Raw genomic sequence first — 27,880 nt, forward strand, 5'->3', positions numbered from 1 at the left:
AATCTCCTAGGGCGTGGTTTGAGAAATTTACTGTAGTTGTAAAGAATCAAGGCTACAATCAAGCACAATCGGATCATACCTTGTTTACTCGCTTCTCCAAGTATGGTAAGATCACAGCTTTGATAGTTTACGTGGATGATATTCTTATCACAGGTGATGATTATGAGGAGATTGAGAAGATGAAGGTTCGACTTTCTAAAGAATTTGAAGTCAAAGATCTTGGAGAGATGAAATACTTCTTGGCTATGGAAATAGCTAGATCTAAGCGTGGGATTGTTGTGTCACAGAGGAAATACATTCTAGATTTGTTACAAGATACTGGAATGAGTGCGTGCAAGCCTTCTGAGACACCGATTGATCCAAATAAAAAGCTTGGAGATATTAAAGAAGGTAAAGAAGTAGATGTTTAACAATATCAGCGACTCGTTGGGAGATTGATTTATTTATCTCATACTAGACCTGACATAGCATTTGCTGTGAGTTTAGTAAGTCAGTTCATGCACTGTCCATATGAAGCACATCTTGACGCTGTCTGCAGAATCCTCAGATACTTGAAAGGTTGTCCTGGTAAAGGATTAATCTTCAAAAAAGAGGGAAAACGAACAATTGAAGCTTTCACGGATGCGGATTGGGCAGGATCAGTCACTGATAAAAAATCTACTTCTGGTTATTGTACCTTTGTGTGGGGGAATCTCGTGACATGGAGAAGCAAGAAACAAACTGTCGTAGCTCGTAGCAGTGTTGAAGCCGAGTACCGAGCTATGGCAAACGGCATATGCGAACTTCTATGGATTAAGAGGATTTTTGAAGATCTTAGACTTGAATTGGAACTACCTATGAAGTTATACTGTGACAACAAAGCAGCAATAAGCATTGCGCAGAATCCAGTTCAGCATGATCAAACAAAACACATTGAAATAGATCGGCATTTTGTGAAAGAAAACTTGGAAGCAGGAGTTATTTGTATTCCCTTTGTTGCATCTGAAGACCAAACTGCAGACATTCTAACCAAGGGGTTGTTCAAGTCCTCATTTGACTTGCTTGTAAGCAAGTTGGGCATGTATGATATATATGCACCAACTTAAGGGGAGTGTAGAAAAGTCAAAGATATGTAAATAATTAGTCACGATTGTATAGCAATAATTAGGAATTAGTTTCCTTATTTTTAGTAATTAGATCTTATTTTCTAGGATCTAATTTTTAGTAATCAGATCCTATTTTCTAGGATTTGATTTTTTGTATGTAATCTTTTTCTCCTATATAAGACCTATTTGGTCTATCAATGAAATTAAGAAGGGCATAATCCTTTTCTCAAAAACTACACAATGCTTCATAAGGAGCCATCTGAATACTTGCCTGATAACTGTTATTATAAGAAAACTCTATCAAAGGCAAGTGTCAATCCCAGGAAGCCCCAAAATCAAGAATACAAGCCCGAAGCATATCCTCCAGAATCTGAATTGTTCTCTCGGATTGCCCATCAGTTTGCGGATGAAAAGCCATGCTGAACGTCAATTTGGTTCCCAAGGCCTTATGTAGACTCCTCCAGAAATGTGCCACGAACCGAGTATCTCGATCAGACACAATAGTAACAGGAACACCATGAAGCCTCACCACCTGATCAATGTACAATTCAGCTAACTTCTCTAAAGTCATGCCAGTCTTCACAGCTAAGAAATGTGCAGACTTGGTCAGCCTGTCTACCACCACCCAAACACTGTCGAAGCCTTTACTGGTTCGAGGAAACCTAGACACAAAATCCATAGCAATGTTCTCCCACTTTCACTCAGGAATGGGAAGAGGGTGCAGAAGTCCCGCTGGCCTCTGATGCTCCACAATGACCTGTTGACAAGTCAAGCACTGTGCCACGAACTGTGCAACATCTCTCTTCATGTTGTTCCACCAAAAGATACTCTTCAAATCTTTGTACATTTTGGTACTTCCGGGATGCACTGAGTAGCTGGTATAATGAGCTTCTTCCATGATTTCCTTTTTCAATTTTAAATTATCTGGAACACAAATCCGATCCCTGAATCTTACTGAGCCATCTTCATGAATTCTAAACTGAACTTGGGTGCCCCTTTCCACTTCTTGACGAATCTTCTGCAAATAACCATCTGCTTCTTGTGTTGCTTTAATCCTCTCAAAAAGAGTGGGTCTCACCACTAAACTTGCCAAATACACGTCGATACCCTTTAACACCACTTGTAGCTCCATTCGTCTCAAATCCTCCAAGATAGGCTTCTGGGAGGTGATTAATGTAGCAACACTGCTGAAAGATTTCCTACTAAGGGCATTAGCTACCACATTTGCCTTTCCAGGATGATAGCTGATGGTCAAATCATAGTATTTCAGTAACTCCAACCATCTCCTCTGCCTCATATTCAACTCCTTCTTTGGGAAAATGTATTTAAGGCTCTTATGATCTGTAAACACCTCACAAGTCTCCCCATACAAATAATGCCTCCAAATCTTTAGAGCGAAAATCACAGCAGCTAACTCTAGGTCATGAGTGGGATAGTTCACCTCAAATGGCTTCAACTGTCTAGAAGCATAGGCCACCACATGACCATTCTGCATCAATACACACCCAAGACCAGTTTTACAAGCATCGCTATAAATGGTAAACCCTTCACCAGGAGATGGAAGTGTGAGAATAGGTGCAGATACTAATCGGTGTTTCAACTCTTGGAAACTTTGTTAACACTGATCTGACCACTGAAAACCTGCTCCTTTCCTAGTGAGTTTGGTCAAAGGTGCCGCCAACACTGAAAACTCTTCCACAAACCGCATATAATAACCAGCTAGCCCCAGGAAACTGCGAATCTCTGCCACATTAGTAGGTCTCTTCCACTCAACAACAGCTTCTATCTTCTTAGGATCAACAGAAATCCCATCCTTAGTTACCACATAACCAAGGAAAGCTACCCTTTCCAACCAGAACTCACACTTAGAGAATTTTGCAAACAGTTTCTTCTCTCTTAAGATGCCTAGCACAATCCTCAAATGCTCCTCATGCTCTTCCTGACTCTTTGAATACACCAGAATATCATCAATAAACACCACCACGAACCTATCCAAGAAAGGTTTAAATGTTCTATTCATCAGATCCATAAAAACTGCCGGGGCATTCGTCAACCCGAAAGGCATTACAAGAAACTCATAATGCCCATAACGAGTCCGAAATGCAGACTTTGACACATCCCCTGCCTTGATCTTCAGCTGGTGATATCCTGACCTGAGATCAATTTTTGAAAACACCTGAGAACCCTGCAATTGATCAAAAAGGTCATCGATCAGAGGTAAAGGATATCGATTCTTTACTGTCACCTTGTTCAACTCTCGATAGTCGATGCATAAACGCATACTGCCATCCTTCTTCTTCACGAACAAAACTGGAGCGCCCCAGGGGGATACATTGGGGCGAATAAATCTCTTCTCAAGTAATTCCTCAAGTTGCTTCTTTAACTCCTTAAGTTCTGCAGGCGCCATCCTGTAAGGAGCCTTAGATATGTGGCTCGCTCCCGGAATCAAATCAATAGTAAATTCAACTTCTCTATCTGGGGGCAAGCCAGGAAGATCTTCAGGGAAAACATCATAAAATTTTTTGACCACCTGAATATCCTCTAACACTAGCCCTTCTTATTCATCTTCCACCAATGGTGCAAGAAGTCCTTAGCACCCACCCAAGAGTAATTTCCGAGCTTGTAAAGCGGAAATCACATGAGGCAGTGACACAAACTCATTTCCTTCAAAGGTGAACTCAGCTTCACCAGGGATTTTAAGCACTACCCTTTTTGCATAGCAATCAACTATGGCATGGAATTTAGACAAAAAATCCATTCCCAAAATAACATCATAGTCAGTCATACCCATAACATGAAGACGAGCTAGCAACTCATGACCGAAAACAATAATGGGACAGTCCTCACATGCTCTACTAAGAACAATATCATCTCCCAAAGGGGTGGCAACACACAAATCATACTAAAAAATAGTAACATGCAAAATATGCTTCCGAATAAAAGCAGACGAGATAAATGAATGTGTAACTCTAGAATCAAATAAGACACAAGCATATGCTGAATAAACTGATAATATACCTGACACCACTGCATTTGAGGCATGTGCATCCTCCTGAGTTAACGCATAAACACGTCCTTGTGTCTTCGGCCTACCTGCCTTTTGCTGAGTTGAGGATGACGGTTGTTCACTGATTACCTCCTTTCCTGAATGCTGACCCACAGAACCCTGAGATTTAGGTGCTGGTACATGTCTAGAATTTTGAACAGTAGAGGATCTTTGTGCTCTAGAAGACTGCATCTGTGGACACTTAGCAATATGGTGCTCCAGACTGCCACACCTGTAACATGCCCCTGTAGCACGCCTACAATCCTTAGGGTCATGCGCACCTCCACAAGTAGAGCATTTCTTCTGGTCAGAACAAGAAAAAGCAGGTGGCAATCCTCGAGATCTCTGAGCTGGAGACTCACCCACTGTTTGAGACTTACTCTGACCTGCATCAGACCTAGACCTTCCTCCATTCCCAGACTTATGATTTCCCTGGTTGTCAAAACTTCTTTCTCTCTTCTTCTGAAATCTTCTGTTTTGATCTCTAGTGTCACCCCAAACTGTGTCCAATGACTTAGCGCGCCCTACAACCTCTGCATAACTGGTTAGGTGTAAAGCGGCTAAACCACTCCGGATGTGTGCTTGTAAGCCTCCCTCAAAGCGCTGGGCCCTGCTCTGATCATCATCAACCAACTTAGGAGCATACCTAGAAAGTCTGTCAAACTCCATCTTATACTCATCAACAGTCATATTTCCCTGAGTCAAGTTAATGAACTTCCTCTCAAACTGCACCATCTTATCTCTAGTGAAGTATTTACAGAAAAGGGCTTCCCTCAGTTGCTTCCAAGATTCGAACTCCTTTCCCTGACGAATGCAAAGTTCTCCTCTGTACCAGTGGTTTGCCTGGCCCTTGAGCATGTACACTCCGAACCTAAGTTTTTCTTCTTCATTGCACTTCATCACTGCAAAAGCTTTCTCCATTTCTTCTACCCAAACTTTTACGTCATCAAGATTGGTAGTGCCCTCAAACGGTAGTGGACCAGATCTTTTGAATTCCATAATAGTTTTCTCCTTAGGCTCTTGAGGAGATGGCGGAGCAGGAGTAGGTGCCGATGGTGGGGATGGTGCTGCTGCTTGTTGCTGTCTCTGGTCACGCACCATCCCTACCACTTCTCGAACTAGCTCCATCATAGCTTCATCTTTGTCCACCCTTCCGGTCCCTCCTTCAGTGGGGGCATCCACAGAAGTCGATGCCCTCCCAAACAACTCTCCAACACTCCTACTAGCAGCTCTACAAGGTGCCATTCTGCGAGGTAAACCCAATCAAAATCAATCAAAACTCTAAAAGTTTAACTAACTTCCGAGAATGCAAAGCTAACACAAAAGTCACCCTAGCAGTCTAAATCAGGAAGTCTATCAGGAATACTAGGATCAAGATTAACTGAGAATGCTCTGATACCACTAAATTTGTCACGCCCCAAACCCGGCCCGCCAGGCTTAGTGCACTGACAAACGGCCGCACACCAACCAAGCCGAGGTCCAGTAGGCATGCAAGGCCTCAAAACCTGTTCTCAAAATCACAAAACCTAACAGAGAAGCAAAACTAGAAACAAGAACAAAGTTCAACACTAAAAGAAATAACTAAATGTTTGCACAGTCAATACAACTTTATTTAAATAAAACCTATGCCCACAACAAACGGGACTTATTACATGCTAATAAGATTGACGGTGACCCAACGATCCCTGCTAAGCTATCCGCCACTCACCCTTACTCTTGATCTGAAAAAAATTAACAACAATATTTATGAGCTTGACAACCCAGTAAGCACCACTAAAAATATTGGGATCATTTACACAAAATCATAATTTGTTGAAAATGCAAAATAATAAATGTAATTTGTTTCAAGTAAACACCAATATCAAACACTAAGCATATAGGTCCCCCAAACGACTATTGCCAAAACAAAATCGCAAAATTCATATATTTACCCTCGGTGACCCGAGACAAAATTATCAAAAGCCATATTTTTACCCTCGGTGACACGTGCCAAAATTATCGAAGGCCAATATTCTTCACCGATGGCAAGCGGTGGGAAACTATAATTTCTAGAACAAAATACGTGTCGACACGGTCAGTGTTTAACCACCAGTGACAGGGTTATTGCATAGTCAGTCGGGGACTAGTTTTTTATATCAAAGTACTTTATATTCGCAAAACGATGAACTAACCAAAATTCAGAACATGCAAAGTACAAGAATTTACAGTAACATGATGCCATTTTGTCATATCAAAATACACCAGTTAATGGAATGCAAACATGAATAGATAATAAAAATAATAATATTCTTTAATCAAAAATTAAATAAATACCTGAAATTCAAAATAAATAAATAAATACATAATCTGAACTTTAAACACATGAATTATTCACAATTTAAACAAATATCGAAATTCAGAAATTTTAAATAATTATAAATCAATACAGTATATAAAATTTCAGAAGATATGAAATTTCAGGAAAGAAAAAAAAATCAGGATTTAAATGAATTATCTCGAAATTTAAAATTTAAAAAAATGAAGATTTCACCGCACATGTAAACACATCAGATTCTAAAGAAGATAATCAATTTGAAATATTAAATAAGTTAAAATAATTTCGAAAATAGTATTAATTATATAAACAACATTTGAATAATAAACAGAAACCTAATTATCACAAAATAAATATATAAAATACCGATTTTCACAAATTTATCTAGTTTCAAAAGGTCTATATATGTAGTATATTTTATATGTGGATGCTTACCTAAATGTCTCCCAACTCCAAGACTCCAAATCAGATTATCAAAATCAAGCACTCGAAGGAAGCTCTGACAAACATAAAACTAATGAATACATATTAAATTCCTTAGGGTAATCTATGGAGTGGAAACTAAGAATGAGAATAAGCAAGATCTCACAACCACAATTAAAATTTCAAGCATCTAACTTGGATTTCTCGTCACAAAATTCAACGGGGAAAATATCAAGAGCCTGCCGCCAAGGTCACCACATCACACGAGAGGAGGTAGGGTTTCTTCCAGTTTTCTACTCTCCTTTTATTTAAAACAACAAAACAAATATCCTCGCTCGGGCGTTACGGAACTATAAATCATATTCAGGAGGCTGGGATTAGATAAGGATCTCCCTTTAAAATATAAATAAATAGATAAACTTAACTAAAAGTAATTTAAATTTATTTAAGAGAACGGGTCTACATTTTTAATGCAAATAAAGTAGTTGAGATGATATGATGTATAGCAGATATTTCTGCATTTCTGTTTCACTTTAGCAGATTTTATGCTTTTTAGTTTCAAAATTATGCTGTATAAATTGATGGTTTTGTTGCTCAATAAAATTGGAGTTTTGCAATTCCCAAATACCGAAATACCTCTCCTTGTCCTTGAATACGAACAATGTGCTTGCGTAACTTACATATCTTTCTTATTTTTCAATGGGATTTTGCACATATATCTTCAAAATATTTGCAATTGCTAATATCTTTAGAATTCTTTTAAGTATTAGACGTAGGGGTTTTTTAAAACTAAAGAGAATTTCAAATGCAAAATAATAAAAATAATAAAAATCTTTTTTACATATAATTATTTTTTAAGTTTAGGATGCTACTTGAAGCGGTGATCAAACAGGAGAAACTAAGAAAATACTTTGAATCCTTCGGTGTTATCTAATATTTATTCAATACCAAGATTGAGATGCACCACCGTGCATTTCTTGGGTTGATCTTAATTATGTATGTACTTTTGATTAAAATGTATGTACTTTTTGTATTAGATTTTATCTTAAGGGTGCAAAGAAAGTTGCTACTTTTTATTTTTCAATTTATTATTAAAATTACTTAATATCTTCGTCAACAGCAGCTCATCTCAGTTTCAGTCCTAAGAGTGATTCAATTTTGTCTGATTGTGATTGTGTTGATCTCTATTACCTCTTCGCAGTTGGTGGGTGTGTGTTGTTGTTGGTGGTGATGCCGTCCTATTTTTTTTTGTTATTTTTATCATTTCTGTGTATTGTCTTTTTCAATTCACATTTTTCCTGTTTTATTTTGTTTGACTTTTTAATAAATTTATGTTTTATTTATTTTAATAAAAAAAACAAATGTAAATAATATTTTACATAGGCCAAGAAAAACAAATACACATTCTCCAATGAAATAATCCATCCCAACAACCATGAGAAACAAATTAGGTCAAACTTCAACATCCCACACCAAATACATCATTAATATTTTGACAAGATCGACTTACAAATCATCCAGGTGGCACTGAATTATTTAGTAAACTATAACAAGTGAAAAGACATTACTCAATGTCACGGACACCAATTCAACATAAAACCATTGCATTTAAGTTTTCTAGTAAACTTCAACACGCCATTGATCATTTTTTACCAACTCGGCTAGCATATCTGTCCAATGCTCACCTCTTTCCTGAGCAATTCTCTCAAACGTCTTCAGAATTTCAGGCATCATCGTTTGCAATCCAGCAAAGTATATATATGCACCCCGATTCAAAAGTGAGAAAATTTGATCACCGTTTTGATAGATGACGTCAGCTACAGAGGTATTATGGTCAGCCATGGCCTTCTGATACCTGGATGTCAATGACCATTAATTGCAGGTGATTAATAAACGTTGACACCAAAAAGTTCAATTTGTTTAACTCAAATGAAAATATATACCTAAAGTGGATAGGGTGGGTCATCAAGATTTGGGTGAATTCCCCATTGTGGAGGAGACTATTATAGTTGTCAGCCCTAGCAATCAACCAAGCGAGTCCATTGAATGTGACTCGTGAATTCGGATTTATGAACATTTGTTTGAGGTTGCTACGGAAAGGAGCGATGCCAGTTGATGTTGCAACCATGATATGTTTGGCTTCAAGATTATTTGGCCATATCATTTCATATCCAAAAGGACCTTTAATAAAGATGCATGATAAAATTCAATTTTATTAGAAATAATATATATATATATATATATATATATATATATATATATATATATATAAAAGGAAATTTGTGATGAGAAAGACTTGAGACAAAGACAAACATATTGAAAAAATAAATAATAGCCAATTGTATTAAACTTCCCACACCCACCCGTGTTTAGGTGATAAGACCACCACTTATACAATGGTTTGCAGACAAATTTTTTGTTTACACAAATTTGATAATAGTTTGTATATATATTTTATTTTTACAAAGATGATAAGCATTATTAAAAAGATAGATAAATATAAAAGCATACTGTTCACGGTGGTTTAACAACTCTATAGATATAAATCCTTCTTTACATGTAATTTGCAAGGAAGAAAATACTATTCTTTTGATATGACTAACAAAAAAGTATTGATAAACAGTATTTGAACACTAGCATACTGTTAATAAATATTATTGATAAACAGTGATATGGGAGTAAGGTTTCAAAACCCTGATTTTGTTGCATATTTTTGTAGTGAGTTACCACTAACTACTAGTAGTTTCTCGCATATAGAGTTTTTATAAAAAGTTTAGTCTAACTATACCTTATTTTTGTGCTCATAATTATTTTAAAATTTTTAGATTATCTCTAACAAATTTAGAATAAAGTTTTTGTCATCAAACATATATAAAATCTTAACGGATTTATTTCCAAACCTATAATATCAACTTCATCTCCTTCTTGTCTGTCACAGAGAAAGTTACTGACACCGTCTGGTGATAGTTCTGCACGACGAACACATAAACTGAGTGTCTTGCCATCAAAAGCATCTCCATCTCTGCATGATGCAATCGAGAAATCGTCGAATTTAACTCGACTTCGGGTTAGGCCTGAACCATCACCATCATTCTGCAGGATAATAATTAATTATTAGTACAGAATTAAGCACTCAAAATTAAGTCACAAACGTGAAAATGTACTTGAACAAGCTCACCGGTGGTAAAATTACTCCCAGATATTGGCCTTCCACAAAATGAAAATTACCTCCGTGATCTAGTACAATATGGCAAATCTCTCCGACGGCGCCTCTTGGGCCAACAAGAGTGTCCACTGAGACAACTCTTGTTGTGCAAGGCTGGCCTTGTCTAGGGACTGTCAAAGTTGGCTCTTTAGCCTCCTCAACTTTTATGAAACGGTCCTTAACTAATAAAGGACCATCCTCAACTTTTAGAGGCTTCACTAGTACAGCACTCCGTTCTGCAACTTGTTGTACAGACGTGTTATACTTGGGATACTGTTTCTGATTTCTCAAGGATAAACATGGCATGGATGTCCGTGCATCATTTCTATAGTTCAGATTACTGAACATCTGCAGATCAGAAACAAGAATGAGCCACAACTGCACTAATAATTATGGCTTCCAACTTCACACACACACACACACACACACACACACACACAATAAAATACAACGAACAGAGAGAATTATATATAAAGGGCTAAAGATGTCCACCGGTGAGCCAGAATAATTAAACCCTAAACCCTTCCCTGCAGGTATCATCTCAGCATGCATGACACTGCAAAGATCAGCCCTGCAAACAATCACAAACAAAACCTGCTTGACATATATACCCACACATGTACATATATGAATAATCCAAAAGGTGTTAGTGAAAATGGATACTTGAAAGCCATTTCAAAGCTTCAACAACACAAAGTGAAAACCCTAGTATGAAGAGTGAAGAACAGATCTCCAAACAACCTATATATAGAACTACTGGTGCAAACTACTTGTATGCCGACAACCCTTCACGTGACCCTCTGCCCCAGTTGAATGTGTTAAAAGTTTTCACCCAAAGACGATAGATAATGATGCATCCACAGTATCTGTAAGTGTCTTCCAATTCTGCGCTCCCACGTGTCCTCCATACGTTCCTATGGTCACGTGGGACACATAAAAAACTAGGTCTCATCATATGAGCTTGTGAATGAACTTAAATTAAGATAATATATTTCGTTTTCACTTAATAATAGAATGCATAATCATGAGGGATCACCAATTGCATTGAAGACACATTCTGCTACATGGATGATATTATTTTATTTTATTAAAAAAATCAGATTAGTATGTTTTAAATCTTTTTTAATTGTAATTTTTAGGAAAAATTAATTATAAGTATCTTGAAAATTTTAAAATTTACTAGACAAATCTTTAAATATTTGGATTTCCCGAATAGCCTCTGATTTTGATTGTGTTATTTTTAGTTATTGCTTAGCATCACACTGTCAATTAAATTTTTCTATAATTTGTATTTTACTATTGAGAATGTGACGAGTGTATGAAATATGTATTTTTTATATTATAAATGCATGCACTTAGCTTGTCTTTTACATGAATATCTTTATTTATATGCTTTGTTGAATATTTTTGTGTTTATTAAGTAGGTAATTATGTTCAAGACACAAAAGGAAGAAAAATAGAGCAAATTAGAGCAAAATGAGCATTAAAATAGCTTTCCAGAGAAAAGCACAACCCAAGCACAGAGTACGGAAAATGAAGAGCACTACCCACACATAAGTCTCCTCCTCAAAGCACAACCGTGCTTAAGAAGCACGAGCATGCTCTTTGGTCATGCTTATTACTGGAAACCTGAAATCGTGAATATTTGAGTCTTAAATACCATCAACAATCAACACGGGTCAAGCACGCCAAGAACATGGCCGTGCACTAGCTTTTTATTTGCACTAAAAACCTGATAATTAGGGTTTTGAAGGACTTTTCGGCAAAATCTTAATATGAGGCTAGGGTTTGAAGTAAAGATCAATGGGGCCAATCAAGGATGAGTTGACGTTGCTCCTTCGGCTCGTTAAGTATCAAATTCAATAGCGTTGTCAACTCCAATCCAGGAGATTCCTTCATCCTCTAAAGAGAAGTATTAAGAGAGTTGTACATATGTTTTCATTAATGTCTCTAAATTTCGATTCGTTTATAATTCTTGTGTAATGAGAGGCTAAACCTTTGTCAGTGCTTTGGATCTTTAAACCTTGAGATAAACTTGTAATATAATTCCTTTATTCAATATACTAACTAGTTGCATGTTTGTTCTTGCGAATCATCTATATGCACTTCATGCATGTGATTGTTTGTGTGAGCGCCCCAATTACATATTTGAATGGCATGATTAGGATTGAGAAATCAATCATATTAGGTCATGGCATAGGTGGTAGGAGTTAAGTACAAGCCTAGAGATAGGGTGTATGGCGTTGAACTCTCCAAATTAGGGTTAATGCTAATAGAGAAATTCGCGGAGCGTCTAATGCAGTAGTAGGCAATTGGTGTCATAGTATGGGATTAGGGTTTGAAAATAGATTGTAAGGTAGTCTCAAGGAGATTTGCATCCATGGTACCATATTCACGTATGGATTTCAGTCCAGATTCACCATCGTAGTCAATTTAATTAATAGTTTCCTTGAGCTAAGATTTTAGCATTAATCACTCGATTTCATCGGCTAGATAATAGGGGACCAGTTAGTACTAAGAGCATCGGTCCATATGAGATCGACTACTGTACCTTAAAGTATACTTTACTACTTATATGCAATGTTGGATGCAAAAATTAAACTTGAGGGGAGGGGCTTCTATAGTCATTGTCCATGGCAAGTATGGTTCACAAGCTTAATATGGTAGCCTAAAAATTCACTGACCATGAAAACTCCTCCAGGATAAGTTAACAAATCGATCCAAACGCAATCTTAGGATCACTTCACTCACAAGTGCTACGTATTTTCTTTAAATTTAACAAAAACAACATCATGATCCCAAAATTCAAAGAAAAAACTAGAGCAAGGAAATACCTTTGGAGATCTCTGCAACGTCAAAAATTTTACAAAATTTTTGGTTTAAAGGGGGCATTTAGACGGAATTTTTCCAAAATCTCCACCCCCCTTGCATTCACTAGTGCTTATATTGTTAGTCAATATAGCAAAATTAAATAACATCATCAAATGCATGTGGAAGCAAAAATAAATTTGCGATATGAGTCATAATGTGACTAAAATCACTAGTCTTTAAGTCCTTATAATTTTAATTAATTATTCGACTCCATCAAATTTTAATCAAAATTGAAACTTAAGGCAAAACCCTAGACTAATTTACATTTTCACTCATCTCATGAAGTAAAATTATATATTGAAAATTTTACCCCTACACTCAAAACAAGACAGATTTTGAATCTCTTTAAGCGTGACTCCCTAGGTTCGTTTCGACTGGCAGTTGGAGGATATCAAAGGATGTGGGTGACACCTAGCTAGCCCCGTGGCCCCATGTTATAGCCCAATTGAACATGAATAAGTAGATCATTACAAACCTTTCCGATTATTATTAGCATATGTGTATAAACCCTTGGTTCTTGTATCCCAACCTGGTGAGAGCCACGGTAATTGTCAAACTCACTGAACTCGATCATATGCAAATAACCATAATAGAGTAAGATTACCAAACTATCCTTCATGCCCCAAATGATTAGTTTGACTGTCTTTGCCAAGGTCTTTTAATCTTACATACTTATAATCGCATAGGGTACTAACTCATTTACTTTTGGGAGAACGAATTACTTCTTGATGGTCACTCACAACTGCTACTTGCTCGACAAAGCCGCACTTCGAGGTCAACCATACTAAAAGATAAATTAAGCCTAACTACTCTAGTAATAGACTAGACGTTACAAGAACATTGTGATCATGATACCTGATGAGTGTACAATATTATATTATTTTATCTGATTTTGTACACTTATTAGGCATATATTAGAAACATATTATAGAATTTGATCCTAAACCTAGTGTTTTTTGTATTCTGAGGCTTCGAGAAGCACTTAAAGACGAGAGAGAACCAAAAAAAGCATTCTAGACCCTAAACAAAGAAGATGGGGCTCTCGCGGCATTAAATGTATAAGGACAAGGTAAATAGGATGGCCTACGGGAAGCTTATAGCTGTAAGAATCCTCCAAAAAACCTTGCAGGCATGTTTATACTCGTAAGGAGGGAGTTCATAGCCAAATTAGTGGACTTTACAGACAAGACTTAGACCTGTAGAACCATCCAAAAGAATTTTATGACAAGAGCTTACGCCCGTAAGGATAGTTACATGGGCAGCACAGTGAAGCTTATGGTCCAGCACTTATGGGCGTATGCTAGACCGTAACACAAATAGAAGATTTTCCAGATGGGGGTTTACGGCCGTAAGTTTTTCCGTAAGGCTCGTGACCCATATTCTCCAGCTCCTTACGGCCATATCCTTACGCCTGTAAGTAGCCCGTATGGGTCGAGTATAAATAGACCTGATGAGGATTTTTAGGGTAATCTTTGATTCTTTTCTTAGAAACGAGGCTAGAAAAGAAAGGAGATGAATCTCTAGGCCTTTAGTGGTGATTTCTAGAGTGAAATTTGGGTCCAACATCAAGGGGAGATCATAGCCGTGAAGCTCACCTTGGCGGCGTTTGCGTAAGGTTCCTTGGAATTTTTCGTCCATTTACTTCCGGTGTAATTAAGATGAGGGTTTCTATGTTTACATTCATTCTCATTGTTTCTTGTAATTTGAATACTTTCTTTCCATTGATGGAGGGCTAATTCCTTAGATGTTTGAGCATAGTTGAATTGTAGGGTTTTATCTTTTGACATTGGGTTTGGACTTATGTGATATACTTGTTTTCTTAATTGCAATTTATGTTATTTGAATCTAATTGTGTGTTTATAATGCTTGATTACTATTGTGGTGAATCCCTAGTTCTCGATGTGCTTTGTGGCGAGTTGGAATATCCACCTAGCATAGACATACCGTGATTAGAGGGGATTGTGAGTAAGCCTAGAAATAGGGTACTTTGGAGAGGATAATTCTTCTCCCTTAATCCTTCCGAGTGAGTTAATGAGTGTTTCCGTGCTCTTAGCAATCATGTGGGATAGATTTTAGAATAAATCTCATCTCTATTTTGTATTCAGATTAGGGGTAATCTCTCTTCACAAGAGGGATTACCTATTTAAGAAATTCTTGTTGACTCACACGAGATCTCACAAAATGTTAATGTGATTATGTGTTGACTGCATTAGCACTACACCGATTTAGTCACACTTCACCCTTGATAGAGACGTTTAGTATGATTTAGAAAATCTCTCGGTTCAAATAAGATTGTTTGTTTAGACAACCTTTGTCCTGTACTTAACAAAACCCTAGAGGGATGCTATGCCTGGACAATGTTTCTTCTCCTAACCTTTCCTCCTTATTTTCATATTCATTGTTTCTATTCTCTGTTTCATTTGTTCACACACATCACTATTTCTTTTAGGGTAATTTTCAGAACTAGGGTTACTATTAGTAATCTCATTCTTCCTTGTGGACCGACATCCCATTTTTTAACACTTTATTACATGATTGGCATGTACACTTGCATCTCTATCAATACCTTAGGTCTAAGGTCCACTCATATGATCATAACCAACAATCCCAATCATTGACTATCAAAGAGTAAAACCTATGTGATTGGATTGTTGCAAGTCATGTTCGAATACACCAATTCTATTGATGGATTTACGATACATGCTCCCACTATTATATTGTGTTCAACTAGCACTCTTTGTCAAAGTATATGTCATACAAATCCTTACAAACCTTTAATTCCTAATTAAAGATTATTTGATTTGCAACTATATAAGTAGAAGGTTTAACTTAACACACATGGATTATGATGTTCAAAACTAATTAAAAATGCCATCACAATATTTATATAAACATCAAAATAAATGCCTATTAATGATAATAAGAATGTATAATATAAATGAAATGCCCTAATACAAGTATCCTCATTGGCATGCGAGGGCATAATCCTAACATATACGACTCGTGCACTTGCGACTTAGCATGCATAGTTATTGCATATCAAGTTTTTAATGTTGTTACAGGCGGTATTTTGAAAACATTTGGATTATGTTAATCTAGCTATTTTTATTTTATTGTAATCATTTGTTTTTATTTTTTTCCTTTGTTATTCTTATTCAAGACTGCTTTTAATTTCTTTGCAATTATTTCCCTATTCTCCTTGTGTTATCTATGTTCTTAGAAATGACTTCATCCCTTTTTGATGCAGAAGGTTATAACCAGCCCACTATGGTACCTGTTGGTAATAGACTTTAGGAGATCCTCTTACATATGTCACTCATCTTAATGAGGTTAGTCTTGGAAAGACTAGAGAAACTCAAGAATTGGACTTGGAGGAAGTGGTTCATGACCTCAAAAAGAAACAAACCCCAATATACACTCCTCTTTGAGCAAATGTGATAAGTGCTTGTATATAAGTAATACAAAGTATTCTTTTCTTACATTGAGCAACACTTTTATAAAATTTTATCGCTTATTCATGTGTATTTGTGTTCTTTAGTGCATGTAGGGTTGTGGAGACAAAGTTGGCTGAAATAAAGCAAAAGTAGATCATGGATGCAATTGTTGATGAAGTTCTTAGATTAGACAAATGTGAAGACACAAGTCATGCTCAAAGACAGGTGGGTGTGTGCCGACCTCCATTGTGCTCAAGCGAATACACAAATTGGAGGGGCACAAAGGCAGTCACACTCATGCGTTCCGACTTGTGCAATGATGGTAAGATCTTCATCAATATGGTTTCAATGAAGATGTGACATGATTTACCACATGAATGTGTACCCATTCATGTGGCCTCGATGAAAAGAGTGGATTCGGGAGCATTCCAATGAAGCACTGCAGCAGTTTATCGCAGAAAATCACTGTAGCATTTACTATTCACAGCGCGCGGAAAAACCAAAGTCTAAAAATCCAGACGGTCGTGTGGAAATTCCACACACCCATGTGGATGCCCGATTCCAGTCCTATAAACACCTCGACTTGAGAGTTTTCCCCAATCTTTCCTTATCTTTTTCCCATCTTTGGAGGCGCTCACGGCTAGGGTTTGGAGAGGCTTTGCCTAGGCTTTTGGAGCGGTTCTACGGCCTTCGACATCGTGTTCTTTTGGAAGTGAGTTATTGGGGGAGCTTTCGTCGGCACCAATTCAGCGAGGTGTGCCCTAGACTTGACAAAGGAACCTTTGGAGAAGACGAGGCGGCTCCACAAGACCATCGATATGGACTATAAGGGGGTTTTATCTATGGATTGCAATTCATTGTTGATTGTGTATTGCTCCATGGAGAGCTAAACCCTAGTGGGTGCTTGGACTGGTAAACCCTAGGATGATTTTGTTTCATTGACCTTTATTATGCTTCTTTAATTGATGTTTTAATGGAGTTCTATCTTTGAATGCTTGCTGTATTGATTTTCCCTCAGAGTAACACTAGGGTTGAGAATCCATCTTGGTATTCCTTGTGGATGAGTGACACTTCATTAGGATTAAACAAAGCTAAGTTGGAGAGGGTCAAGAGGGTGAGTCGAGAGGTAGCGGAACGTCCCCTTTCCCTTCCGGTATGATTTATCCTACCTCCATGTTCTAAGAGTTTTTTGCGGTCATGATAGAGTGAAGTACTAAGAGACAAACTCCACTGGGGCTTAGTTACGCAAGCAACAGAGTAAAGTGTTGAAGTAATCCTTAGTGCTGGGGCTTAATTGTGACTAGGGGTCGTTCGCCTGGACCAAAGGGTTAGATCTATATTAGAGAATAGTTTTTATCACTTGAAGTCCCTAGAGCTTTAAGCAACCTTGCACAGTGTGAGGCATCGGGTGTATTCTTTTCCGCCGGGGCATAGTGTAGGGTTAGTCACGGTTGACCTTAGGTTTAGGACCGTGTGTATTTGGATTTTCACGACTCATTAAACATCAGTTAGGAGAAATGATGATTAGTCTTGCACTTGAAACAATAGTCCTAGTTTGAGCAATGTCCGGGTGCCCCATTTTCTATCGATTGCCTCTCGTTATTTCTATTGCGCTATCTTTTCTTTTCTTTATTTTCATTTGCATTGATATTGTTCACACAACTCATCAATCATTTTCACAATAATTAAATAACAATACTTGTGTTTCTGAGCACTATTCCTTATGGATATGACTACCCAATCACCAGGGTACTTTATTAATTCGACAACCAGTACACTTGCGGTACACATACCCAAAGGGCGTGTCAAGTTTTTGGCGCCGTTGTTGGGGAATAGGCATTTTGGAAGCATTTTACACTTTGCTATTTTAGCTATTCCTCACTTGTTCTATTTCACACTTTCTTATTCTTCCATCGTTCTGATTTGTTTTTTTTTCTTTAGTTCCAGCTCTAGGTTATGACCCGTGGAAACCCTTCGACATTGGTTGAAAGCAATCCGGATATTTGAAGAAAAATTCATAGAAGGGGAAAAGAACCTGTGCAAGAATAATCAAATCAAGTTGAGATTGAAAGTGAAGGATCTGATAATATGGTAGAACAACATGAACAGTAGAGGACACTTTCAAATTATACAAGACCCGCAGATCTTGGCACGCAGTCTAGCATTGTGCGGCCACTGATTACATCTTAGAGTTTTAAGCTCAAGCCAGGCTTCATCTAGATGTTACAGCAGTCAGCACAGTTTAATTGTTTGGCCGATGAGGGTCCAAACAATCATATTGAGAATTTCTTGAAAGTGTGCGACATGGTCAAAATTAATGGAGTAACGGATGATGCTATTAAGTTGAGGGCCTTCCCATTTTCCTTGAAAGGGAGAGCAAAGCAATGGCTACATTCATTACCTAGAGCATCGATCACTACATGGGAGAAGATGGTAGAAGCTTTTCTTGCCTGATATTTTCCTCCCCTAAAATCTGCGAAGCTTAGGAATGAGATATCTTCTTTTGTGCAAACACAATTATAGTCTCTTTTTGAGACATGGGACATGTTCAAGGATCTCCTGCGGAGATGTTCTTAACATGGGTTTCCCAAGTGGATGTTATTCAAACTTTCTATAGTGGGTTGAACCCAAGCACGAAGCAATTACTTGATGCTGCAGCAGGAGATACCTTAAGAAGCAAGACCCCTGAAGAAGCCCAACATCTCATTGAAGAAATGGCAATAAACATATATCACTGGAATACACGGGACAGAAAGAAGGTAGCCTGACTTCATGAGATCGATGCAGTCACATCATTGGTGGCCCAAGTTGAATCATTGAGCAAGAAGTTAGACATTCTAACTTCTCCTAGAGGGGCGATAGTGATGAGATGCACTAGGTGTGAAGGAGGATATGCTCCATCTGATTGCCAGATTTCTATTGGTGGTACGTCCTCAATGGAATAGGTTGACTTTGTAGGCAATGCAATAAGAGGTCAAGGAAATCCGTATAGCAATGGCTACAATGTGGGGGTGGAGGGGCCACCCAAACCTTTCTTGGAGTAATCAAGGGCAACAAAAGACTATGGCACCACCGGATTTCTAACAATAACAACAACAACAAGCCCCTGATATGGAGAATCGAGTTTTAGGGTTGGAGAACCGGATGACCAACTTAGAGAAGGCTTTGACCAAGTTCATTTAATCATCAGATACAAGACTTTAATCGGTTGAAGCCACACTTTGCAACCACACCGCATCATTGCATAACTTAGAGAATCAAGTGGGCCAAATTGCAAAGTCAGTTTCGGAAAGACCTCAAGGGAGTTTGCCTAGCAACACGGAGACAAACCCAAGGGAACATGTGAAGGCGATCACTTTAATAAGTGGTCGTGAAGTTGAGAGTAGACACCCTAGTGAGAAGACTAATGTTGAGTTACCCAAGGTCGTGGAGGTTGAGGAAAGAGCCAAGGAGAAGGAGGTGGCACCCCCACCTTACAAGCCAAGAATCCCTTTTCCTTCAAGATTGAAGAATGACCAAAATGATGAGAAATACAAGAAGTTATTGGGTCTACTCAAGCAGTTGAACATCAACATCCCATTTGTGAAGGCATTGTCTTAAATGCCTCGTTACGCAAAGTTTCTCAAGGACCTCTTGACCAATAAGAGGAAGTTGGAGGAGAGTGCAACTGTGATTCTAGATACTTCATATTCAGTGGTATTACAAAAGAATATGCCCAATAAGAAGAAAGACCCCGGAAGCTTTATTATTTTTTGTAATATTGGTAACTTGGGTGAAGAGAAGGCATTGGCGGATTCAGGGGCTAGCATCAACGTCACGCCTTACACATTCTTTCAGAAGTTAGGCTTGGGAGAGCCTAGGCCCACTTGGATGACACTTCAATTAGCTGACCGAACAGTTAGACATCTGAGGGGCATCATTGAAGATGTACTTGTGAAAGTTGTCAAGTACATATTTTCTATGGACTTTGTGGTGTTGGATGTTGATGAGGATGACGAGGTTATATTGATACTTGGGAGGCCGTTATTGCGCACTTCCAAGTCTCTCATTGACATGGACGGTGGGGAGTTGTCATTAAGAGTTGGTGATGACAAGTTGACCTATCGCCTCGCCGAAACCATGCGTCATTCTCTCGATTTTGGTGATACTTTGTATTTTATTGCCACCACTGATGAGTTAATTAATGAATATGTGCAGGAAATAATGTGTCCAGACCCATTTGAGGGCTTGCTAGATCAAAAGGTGGAGAATGAAGAGGTTTGACACTTGGTCTAGAGGACAAGTTGCAACCTACCCCGGGGATCATGAAGAGGATGATCCAAAAGATGAAAAGAGGAAGGAGACATCACAAGAAGCGCCCTAATGCTAATGGGGATGCGGATTCACGGAGTAAGGGTGATGAACCCTTGTGTGGTAACAAACTCGATAACTCCCCCTCTACCTTAAAACAATTGTGTTCATCATGCTTTCAAGTTGTAGGTAAGAGGGAAACTTTCATTCATGAAGCCCCATGAGGTAAGAATAGGTACGTCAAGCTTAGTGACGTTAAACAAGCGCATTTTGGGAGGAAACCCAAGTCTTTATTATTTTTCTAGCTTTAGTTTAGTACTTGCATGAATAAGAGCTTTAGTGTTGGTGTCATGATTTTTAAAATGCTTTTGCTGCATTTTTCTCGTGAATTGTTGGTGTTTTTAGTGTGCTTTAATGTGATTGGTGAAGTTTCTAGGTCGTTTGAGCATGTTTTCATGTTTCTCTGGTCAGTTCTTCGTTGTTTTTGCAGTCTCTATATAAGCATGAGTGTGCAAAATTTTTTTTGTAGAGTCTATAATTTTTCTAAGTCATCCAGAGAAGACACACAATCATGTGGAAATTCCACATGGGCATGTGTTTCCGTTTAGAGATCATCTTCTCTATCCTGAGAAAACACAAGGGAGCGTGAATGCCCCTGTGAGCGACCTTCTAACAGTTACACGCCCGTGGGTAATTTCTGCACGGGCATGTAGATCTCTGTAGAGTGCCAAGGCTTCATCCCGAGAAGACACAGGGGCTTGTGAATGCCCCTGTGGATGAATCTGTGAATGATACACAGGCGTGGTGGATGAATTCAGAAACAGTCAGAGGCTATCTCGAGAGCACACAGGGGCATGTCTGCCCCTGTGGGTGACCTTGTGGGAGTCACATGGGCGTGGGTAACTTCCACATGCCTCTTCATTATTTCACTCCCAAACGCTCAAAGAAAGCCTCTCTTCAGTCTCCTGACCTCTCATCATCTATTTATAGAGCTTCTGAGTTGTTTTCCGGCCGCATTCATAGGTTTTCATTCTCATTTCGTCGGTAAGCTTCTCATTCTCTTTTCTTTGCCCAATCTTTATTTTGTTCGATTATTGTGTTGATTCTGCATGTATATCGTGTTTAAATGGTTGGTGTATGCATTTAGAGTGATTTTAGACCGAATTTTTGATGTATTTTTAGGATTTTTGCAACCTAACCATGCGGCTTTCACGCCCCGAAGTTCCACACGGGTGTGTGGAATTTCCACACGTCCGTGTGGATTTCTGCAGTATTGATTTTTGAGTTTATTTGATCGATTCTTTTTCAATTCTTGCAGATATAACCCCCAGAACAAAGAAAGTGGCTGGCAAGCATCCCAAAGAGACTTCTCCTGAGCCAGACCATATGGAGTTTGCGATTCCCGAGCATCAAGCTCATTTTGAGAGATTGTCGAAGCTTAAGTTTGGTTAATCTTGTTTCCCAGATTTGAGCGCTTTGAGAGAGATACAGTTGGGAGACGAGATGACCGATGAGGTCGAGGAGTTACTCACCTTTGGTAGAGCATATAGCATGAGTGTTCATTCAAGAGCCTAGCATTGTTTGAGTTTGATAGAGCATATAGCAATTTCTCCAGCATCGACGCTATTCAGTTCAGAGCATTTGGGAAGTACCACAGCATGAGTGTGATGCAGTTCACTATCCGACTGGGTTTATATGATGAGGTCTTTACTGATACTGAGGAGTATGATCATGAATCGACGTGGTGATAGTACAGGAGTATTGAGAAGACAAGAGTTATTATATTTATACTCCATGGTGCATAGTGAGCCGATTCACCTTGGGTATATCTTGACTGAGTACTTGCGTCAACAGGGCCAGTACACCAGAGTAGGGGTGATCTTCTCAGGCCCGTACATCACCAAACTCATTATGGGGATGGGTCTGATGGATGCGATCAAGGGGGCTGAGAAGACGATTATACCATCTCTCCTCGGCTTGGAGACCATGTGTTTGATGGGTATGATCTGGAGGTATAGAGATGGAGTACATGTTATGATCATGCCCCCACCAGAGCCAGCCGAGAACGAGGGTGACATAGCAAAGAGGTGATAAGTGCTTGTGTGTTAAGAATGCGAAGTGTTATTTCCTTACGATGAGCATTACTTTTATTAGATTTAAGCGCTAATACATGTGTATTTGTGTTCTTTTGCGCATTTAGGATGGTGAAGCTGAGTATTAAGAAAAGAAGCTAAAAGTAGATCATAAACGCACCATTTAGTGGAATCTTGGAAGTAACAAAAGCGAAGACAAAAGTGGGGCTCTAAGATACGTGAATGTGTGCCAACCTCCATGTAGTCAAGGTATTACGATGAGTTGGAGGGGCACGAAAGCAGTCAAATTTGCGTATCTAGACTTGTGTATTGATAGTAAGATCTTCACCAATGAGAACTTTGATCGAAGAAGAGTTGCAATCTACGGCATAAACATATGCTCGTTTATGTTGCCTCGATGAAAAAAGTAGAATTGGGAGTGTTTTGGCGGAGCACTGTAGCAGTTTACAGTAGTAAATCAATGTAGCAATACACTGCAGCAATCGGCCGAAAATCATGTTTCCAGAGAATTCACACGGGTATGTGAAAATTCCCCACGCCCCTATGGAAATTCCACAGTCCCGTGTAAAAAATCCATAGGGGCGTGTTAATGTTCGATTGCAGTCCTAGTTAAGCCGCGATTCAGCCCAATTTTAGTGGAATCTTTTTATCTTTCTCTCCAAGTTCTCTCCATGTTTTGAGAGACCGTCGGCTAGGGATTTGAGAAGCTTTTTGCAAGTCTTTGGAGTGGTCTTACGAATTCGACACCGCGCTTCTTGTGGAAAAAGGTTGTTGGGGGAGCTTTCGTAGGCACTGATCTGGCGAGGTGTGCCCTAGGCCAGAGAAGGGGACCTTTGGAGAAGAAAATGCTACTCCACAAGACCATCAACACGAATACCGAGGGGGTTGTCCTATGGACTACTCGTTTTTACTTTTGATTTCATTATTGATTGTATCTTGCTCCATGGAGAGCTAAACAACCTACTGGGTACTTGGATTTTTGTAAACCCTAGGATGTTAATGTTTGGTTGACCTTTTATTATGCCTTCCTTAATTGATGTTTTTAATTGAGTTTCAATCTTGAATGCTTGTTGAATGATTTCTCCCTTAGAGTGACAGCAGGGTTGAGAGTTCATTTTAGTAACCTTTGTGGATGGGTGACACGCCACAAGGGTTAGACAAAGCTAGATTGGAGAGGGTTGAGAGGGTGAGTCAAGAGATAGTAGAGCGTCCCCTTTCCCCTCCGGTGTGATTTATCCTACCTCCAATTCGTAGAGTTCTTTGCGGTTATAATAGAGTGAAGAACTAAAGGATGAACTCCACTGGGGCTTAGTTGCGCGAGCAACAGAGTGAAGCGTTGAAGTGACTTTAGTATCTGGAGCTTAATTGTGACTAGGGGTCTTTCGCTTGGACCAAAGGGTTAGATCTACACATAGGAATATGGTTTATCACTTGGAATCCCTTGAACTCCATGCAACTTTGCATAGTGTGAGGTGTTGGGACTGAGCGATTTCTCCGTCGGGACATAGTATAGAGTTAGTTACAGTTGACCATAGGTTTGGGACCTTGTACTTTAGGATTTCCACGACTCATTAAGCATTAGTTAGGAAACATAATAGTAGATCTTGCACTTGAAACATTAGTCCAAGGGAAGTATTGTCCGAGTACCCCACTTCTATCGATTGCCTTTTCTCTCACTTACTTGGGCCTCTCGTTCTTGTTTCTTTTGTTTCTACTTGCATTACACTTTATCAACACAATCATTATTCATCTTCGCTTGGTTAAGTAGCAATTTTAGTATTTTTATTCTCTATTCCCTATGCATACGATATCCCACTCACTTGGGATTTATTACTTCGACAAACCCATGCACTTGTGGGTCACACACAAGGGGTGTTGTCAAGTTTTTGGCGCCATTGCCGGGGAGTAGGCATTTAGAGATACTTTGCAGTTTGTTATCTTAGCCATTCATCATTCATTCTACTTCACATCTTCTTATTCTATCATCATTCTAATTTGTTTTCTTTAATTTGGTGCAGCTCCAGGTTATGACTCGAGGGAACCCTTCCATATTAATTGAATGTGATCCTGAACTTGAACGCACACTCAGAAGAAAGGGTAAAGAACCTGTGCAAGAACCATCGAATCTAGCTAAAGTGGAAGTTGAAGGGTCCGACAACATGCCAGAACAGAATGAACAATAGAGAACACTTTCTGATTACACCAGACTGTCAGTATTGGGGATACAATCTAGCATTGTGTGGCCCCTAATTATAGCTTCGAACTTTGAGCTAAAGCAAGCATTCATCCAAATGATACAGCAGTCAGCGCAGTTTAATGGTTTGACCGATTAGGATCCAAACAACTATATTGAAAACTTCTTAGAAGTTTGTGACATGCTGAAGATTAACGGCGCTACGGATGATGCTATAAGATTGATGGCTTTCCTATTCTCTCTAAAAGGAAGAGCAAGTTAGTGGCTACATTCTTTACCATGAGCATCCATCACGACATGGAATGAAATGGTCGAAGCTTTTCTTGCATGGTACTTCCCTCCTGGGGAAATCGGCGAACCATCATAATGAAATATCATCGTTTGTTCAGATGGAGGCTGAATCCTTTTTTGAGACATGGGAGCGATTTAAAGACCTCTTGCGGAAGTGCCCACAGCATGGTTTCCTGAATGGATGATCATTCAGACTTTTTACAATGGGTTGAATCCAAGTATAAGATAACTTCTAGATGTCGCCGCAGGAAGTACAATGGGGAACAAGACCCTTGAAGAAGCCCGACAGTTGGTAGAAGAAATAGCCATGAACAGCTACCAATGGAATGCAAGGGAAAAGAAGAAAATGGCCGGACTACATGAAATTGATGTGGTTACATCCTTAGCAGCCCAAGTAAAGGCATTGAGTAAGAAATTGGAATCATTGACTTCACCGAGGGTGGGCACGATCACGAGTTGTGATGGTTGTGGGGGTTCACATATGTCGTCTGATTGTCCTATTTTAATTACTACTTCAGCCCCGACTAAACAAATAGACTTTGTGTTCAATTCGGGAAGGGTACAAGTTAATCCTTATAGCAACACCTACAACTAAGGGTGGAGGAACCACCCCAATTTCTCATGGAGTAACCAAGGGCAGCAAAAGGCCATAACACCACCGGGTTTTCAACAACATTAAGCCCCGAACATGGAGAATAGAGTATCAGGCTTGAAAACCTGGATGACCAACTTAGAGAAAGCCTTGACTAGATTTATACAATTATCGGATACACGGTTCCAATCAGTCGAGGCTACACTTCGCAACCACACCGCTTCATTACACAATTTAGAAAATCAAGTGGGGCCAATTGCGAAGTCTCTATCGGAGAGACCACAAGGAACCCTACCAAATAATACCGAGACTAATCCGAGAGAACATGTGAAGGTGATCACTTTGAGAAGTGGTCATGAGGTTGAGGGTAGGTTTCCAAGTAAGAAGACCAATGTTGAAGCACCCAAGATTGTGGAGGTTGAGGAGAGAGCTAACAAAGAGAAGGAGGTGGTACCCCCACCTTACAAGCCAAGAATCCCATATCCTTCAACATTGAAGAACGACCAAAATGATGAGCAATATAAGAAGTTTTTGCGTCTATTCAAGCAATAGCACATCAACATTTCTTTTGTGGAGGCGTTGTCTCAAATACCGCGGTATGCCAAGTTCTTTAAAGATCTTTTGACCAACAAGAGAAAGTTGGAGCAGAGTGCATCAGTGATTTTATATACCTCTTGTTCGGTGGTGTTGCAAAAGAATATGCCGAACAAGAAGAAAGACCCAGGAAGCTTTGTGATTCCATGCAACATTGGCAACTTGGGTGAAGAGATGGCATCGGCAAATTTGGGGGCTACTATTAACATCATGCCATACTCGTTCTTTCGGAAGCTAGGCTTGGGAGAGCCTAGGCCAACTCGGATGACATTGCAATTGGCGGATCGAACAGTGAGACATTGGAGGGGCATCATTGAAGACATACTTGTCAAGGTGGAAAAGTACATATTTCCTATAGATTTTGTGGTGTTGGATATCTATGAAGATGCAGAGATTTTCCTTTGATACTTGGGAGGCCATTCTTGCGCACTTCTAAGGCACTTATCCACATGGACGGCGGGGAGTTGACACTGTGGGTTGGAGATGACAAGCTCAAATACCGCCTCGCCGAAGCCATGCGACATTCTCTCGACTTTGATGATACTCTTTATTTTCTTGACACTATTGATGAACTAATCGATGAATATGTGCAGGAAATGTTGAATCCAGACTTGTACGATGGGTTGCTAAACCATGAAATGGAGAACGAAGAGGTGATGATGCTTGGTATAGAGGAAAAGGTACCATCTACTCCGGGGATCATGAAGAATATGCTCCGGAATATGAAGCGAGCGAGGAGATGCCACAAAAGATACCCCAAGGCTGTTGGGGAAGCTTGACATTTCTCCCTCTACCTTAAAAAGGTTATGTTCATCATCTTCATAATTCATCGTGAGACCGAATACTCCTCCGGCTCCTACAGCATCAGCATCACCAGATCCACTGGCACCATCTGATCTATTTCCACCAGCAGCACCAGCAGAGCCGACCGCCGATGACACCGACGCTTGAGGTATCTTTTCTTTTATTTTTTTTTATTTGTCGTATTTTATCTTTTACACTATCTTTTGGACTTGTACACTTAGAAAGGATTCTCCTTCTTAGTTTATCTTTTATTTTGTCTCGAGTTGTATTCCATTGCTCTATCTTTTATATACTCGAGTTTATTTGGTTTTTGTTTATTGAGCTTCACTGAACCCCCTTGTGTATGCGTGCAGATGGTCTTGTCAGTATGGGAATTGAGAACTAGTCATGCACACATCCAATGTGGGCCGTGTGTTCTTCACAACCCGTTAGTACTTTACTCCCAAGGATTTAGCTTCATCAAACGCAACATTAGGAGTCAATTGAGTATTGTTTCAATTGCTAACTCCCACATATTTGCTTGATTGCTATGCTTTCTATTGTGCTTGCATGTGTACATTGAGGGCAATGTACATTTTAAGTGTGGAGGGGAGTTCACTTTGCACATGTCTTTTACACAAGTTTTAATTGACATACATGCTCAC

The 27,880-nt window shown here is 39.1% G+C and overlaps 2 protein-coding genes and 2 non-coding genes across 6 annotated transcripts; all 4 read right to left on the reverse strand.

Annotated features, from left to right (window-relative positions):
- Nucleotides 1-3,675: 3,675 nt before the first annotated feature.
- Nucleotides 3,676-5,376, reverse strand: LOC120271656. Its single transcript, XM_039278330.1, has 2 exons — nucleotides 4,093-5,376; nucleotides 3,676-3,987 (listed from the first exon to the last, which is right to left on the reverse strand). Exons 1-2 carry the CDS (start codon nucleotides 5,374-5,376, stop codon nucleotides 3,676-3,678), a joined length of 1,596 nt encoding a protein of 531 aa, XP_039134264.1.
- A 2,944-nt stretch (nucleotides 5,377-8,320) lies between these two features.
- Nucleotides 8,321-10,815, reverse strand: LOC120271931 (ferredoxin--NADP reductase, embryo isozyme, chloroplastic-like). 3 transcript variants are annotated; one of them, XM_039278614.1, is made up of 6 exons: nucleotides 10,737-10,815; nucleotides 10,566-10,644; nucleotides 10,047-10,421; nucleotides 9,769-9,961; nucleotides 8,812-9,007; nucleotides 8,321-8,723 (listed from the first exon to the last, which is right to left on the reverse strand). In XM_039278614.1, exons 1-6 carry the CDS (start codon nucleotides 10,745-10,747, stop codon nucleotides 8,486-8,488), a joined length of 1,092 nt encoding a protein of 363 aa, XP_039134548.1. In that variant the 5' UTR covers nucleotides 10,748-10,815; the 3' UTR covers nucleotides 8,321-8,485. The 3 variants fall into 3 exon arrangements, with proteins under 3 accessions (XP_039134548.1, XP_039134546.1, XP_039134547.1); XM_039278612.1 differs by having other exon boundaries at nucleotides 8,812-9,049; XM_039278613.1 differs by having other exon boundaries at nucleotides 8,812-9,049; nucleotides 10,566-10,667; nucleotides 10,737-10,780.
- An 8,041-nt stretch (nucleotides 10,816-18,856) lies between these two features.
- On the reverse strand, nucleotides 18,857-18,963 carry LOC120272873. Its single transcript, XR_005540406.1, has one exon. It is a non-coding gene; the product is annotated as a small nucleolar RNA R71 (small nucleolar RNA).
- Nucleotides 18,964-25,311: 6,348 nt separating this feature from the next.
- On the reverse strand, nucleotides 25,312-25,418 carry LOC120272918. Its single transcript, XR_005540450.1, has one exon. It is a non-coding gene; the product is annotated as a small nucleolar RNA R71 (small nucleolar RNA).
- Nucleotides 25,419-27,880: the final 2,462 nt, after the last annotated feature.

This window comes from Dioscorea cayenensis, chromosome 11, assembly GCF_009730915.1.
Source record: "Dioscorea cayenensis subsp. rotundata cultivar TDr96_F1 chromosome 11, TDr96_F1_v2_PseudoChromosome.rev07_lg8_w22 25.fasta, whole genome shotgun sequence".
NCBI lineage: Eukaryota > Viridiplantae > Streptophyta > Magnoliopsida > Dioscoreales > Dioscoreaceae > Dioscorea > Dioscorea cayenensis.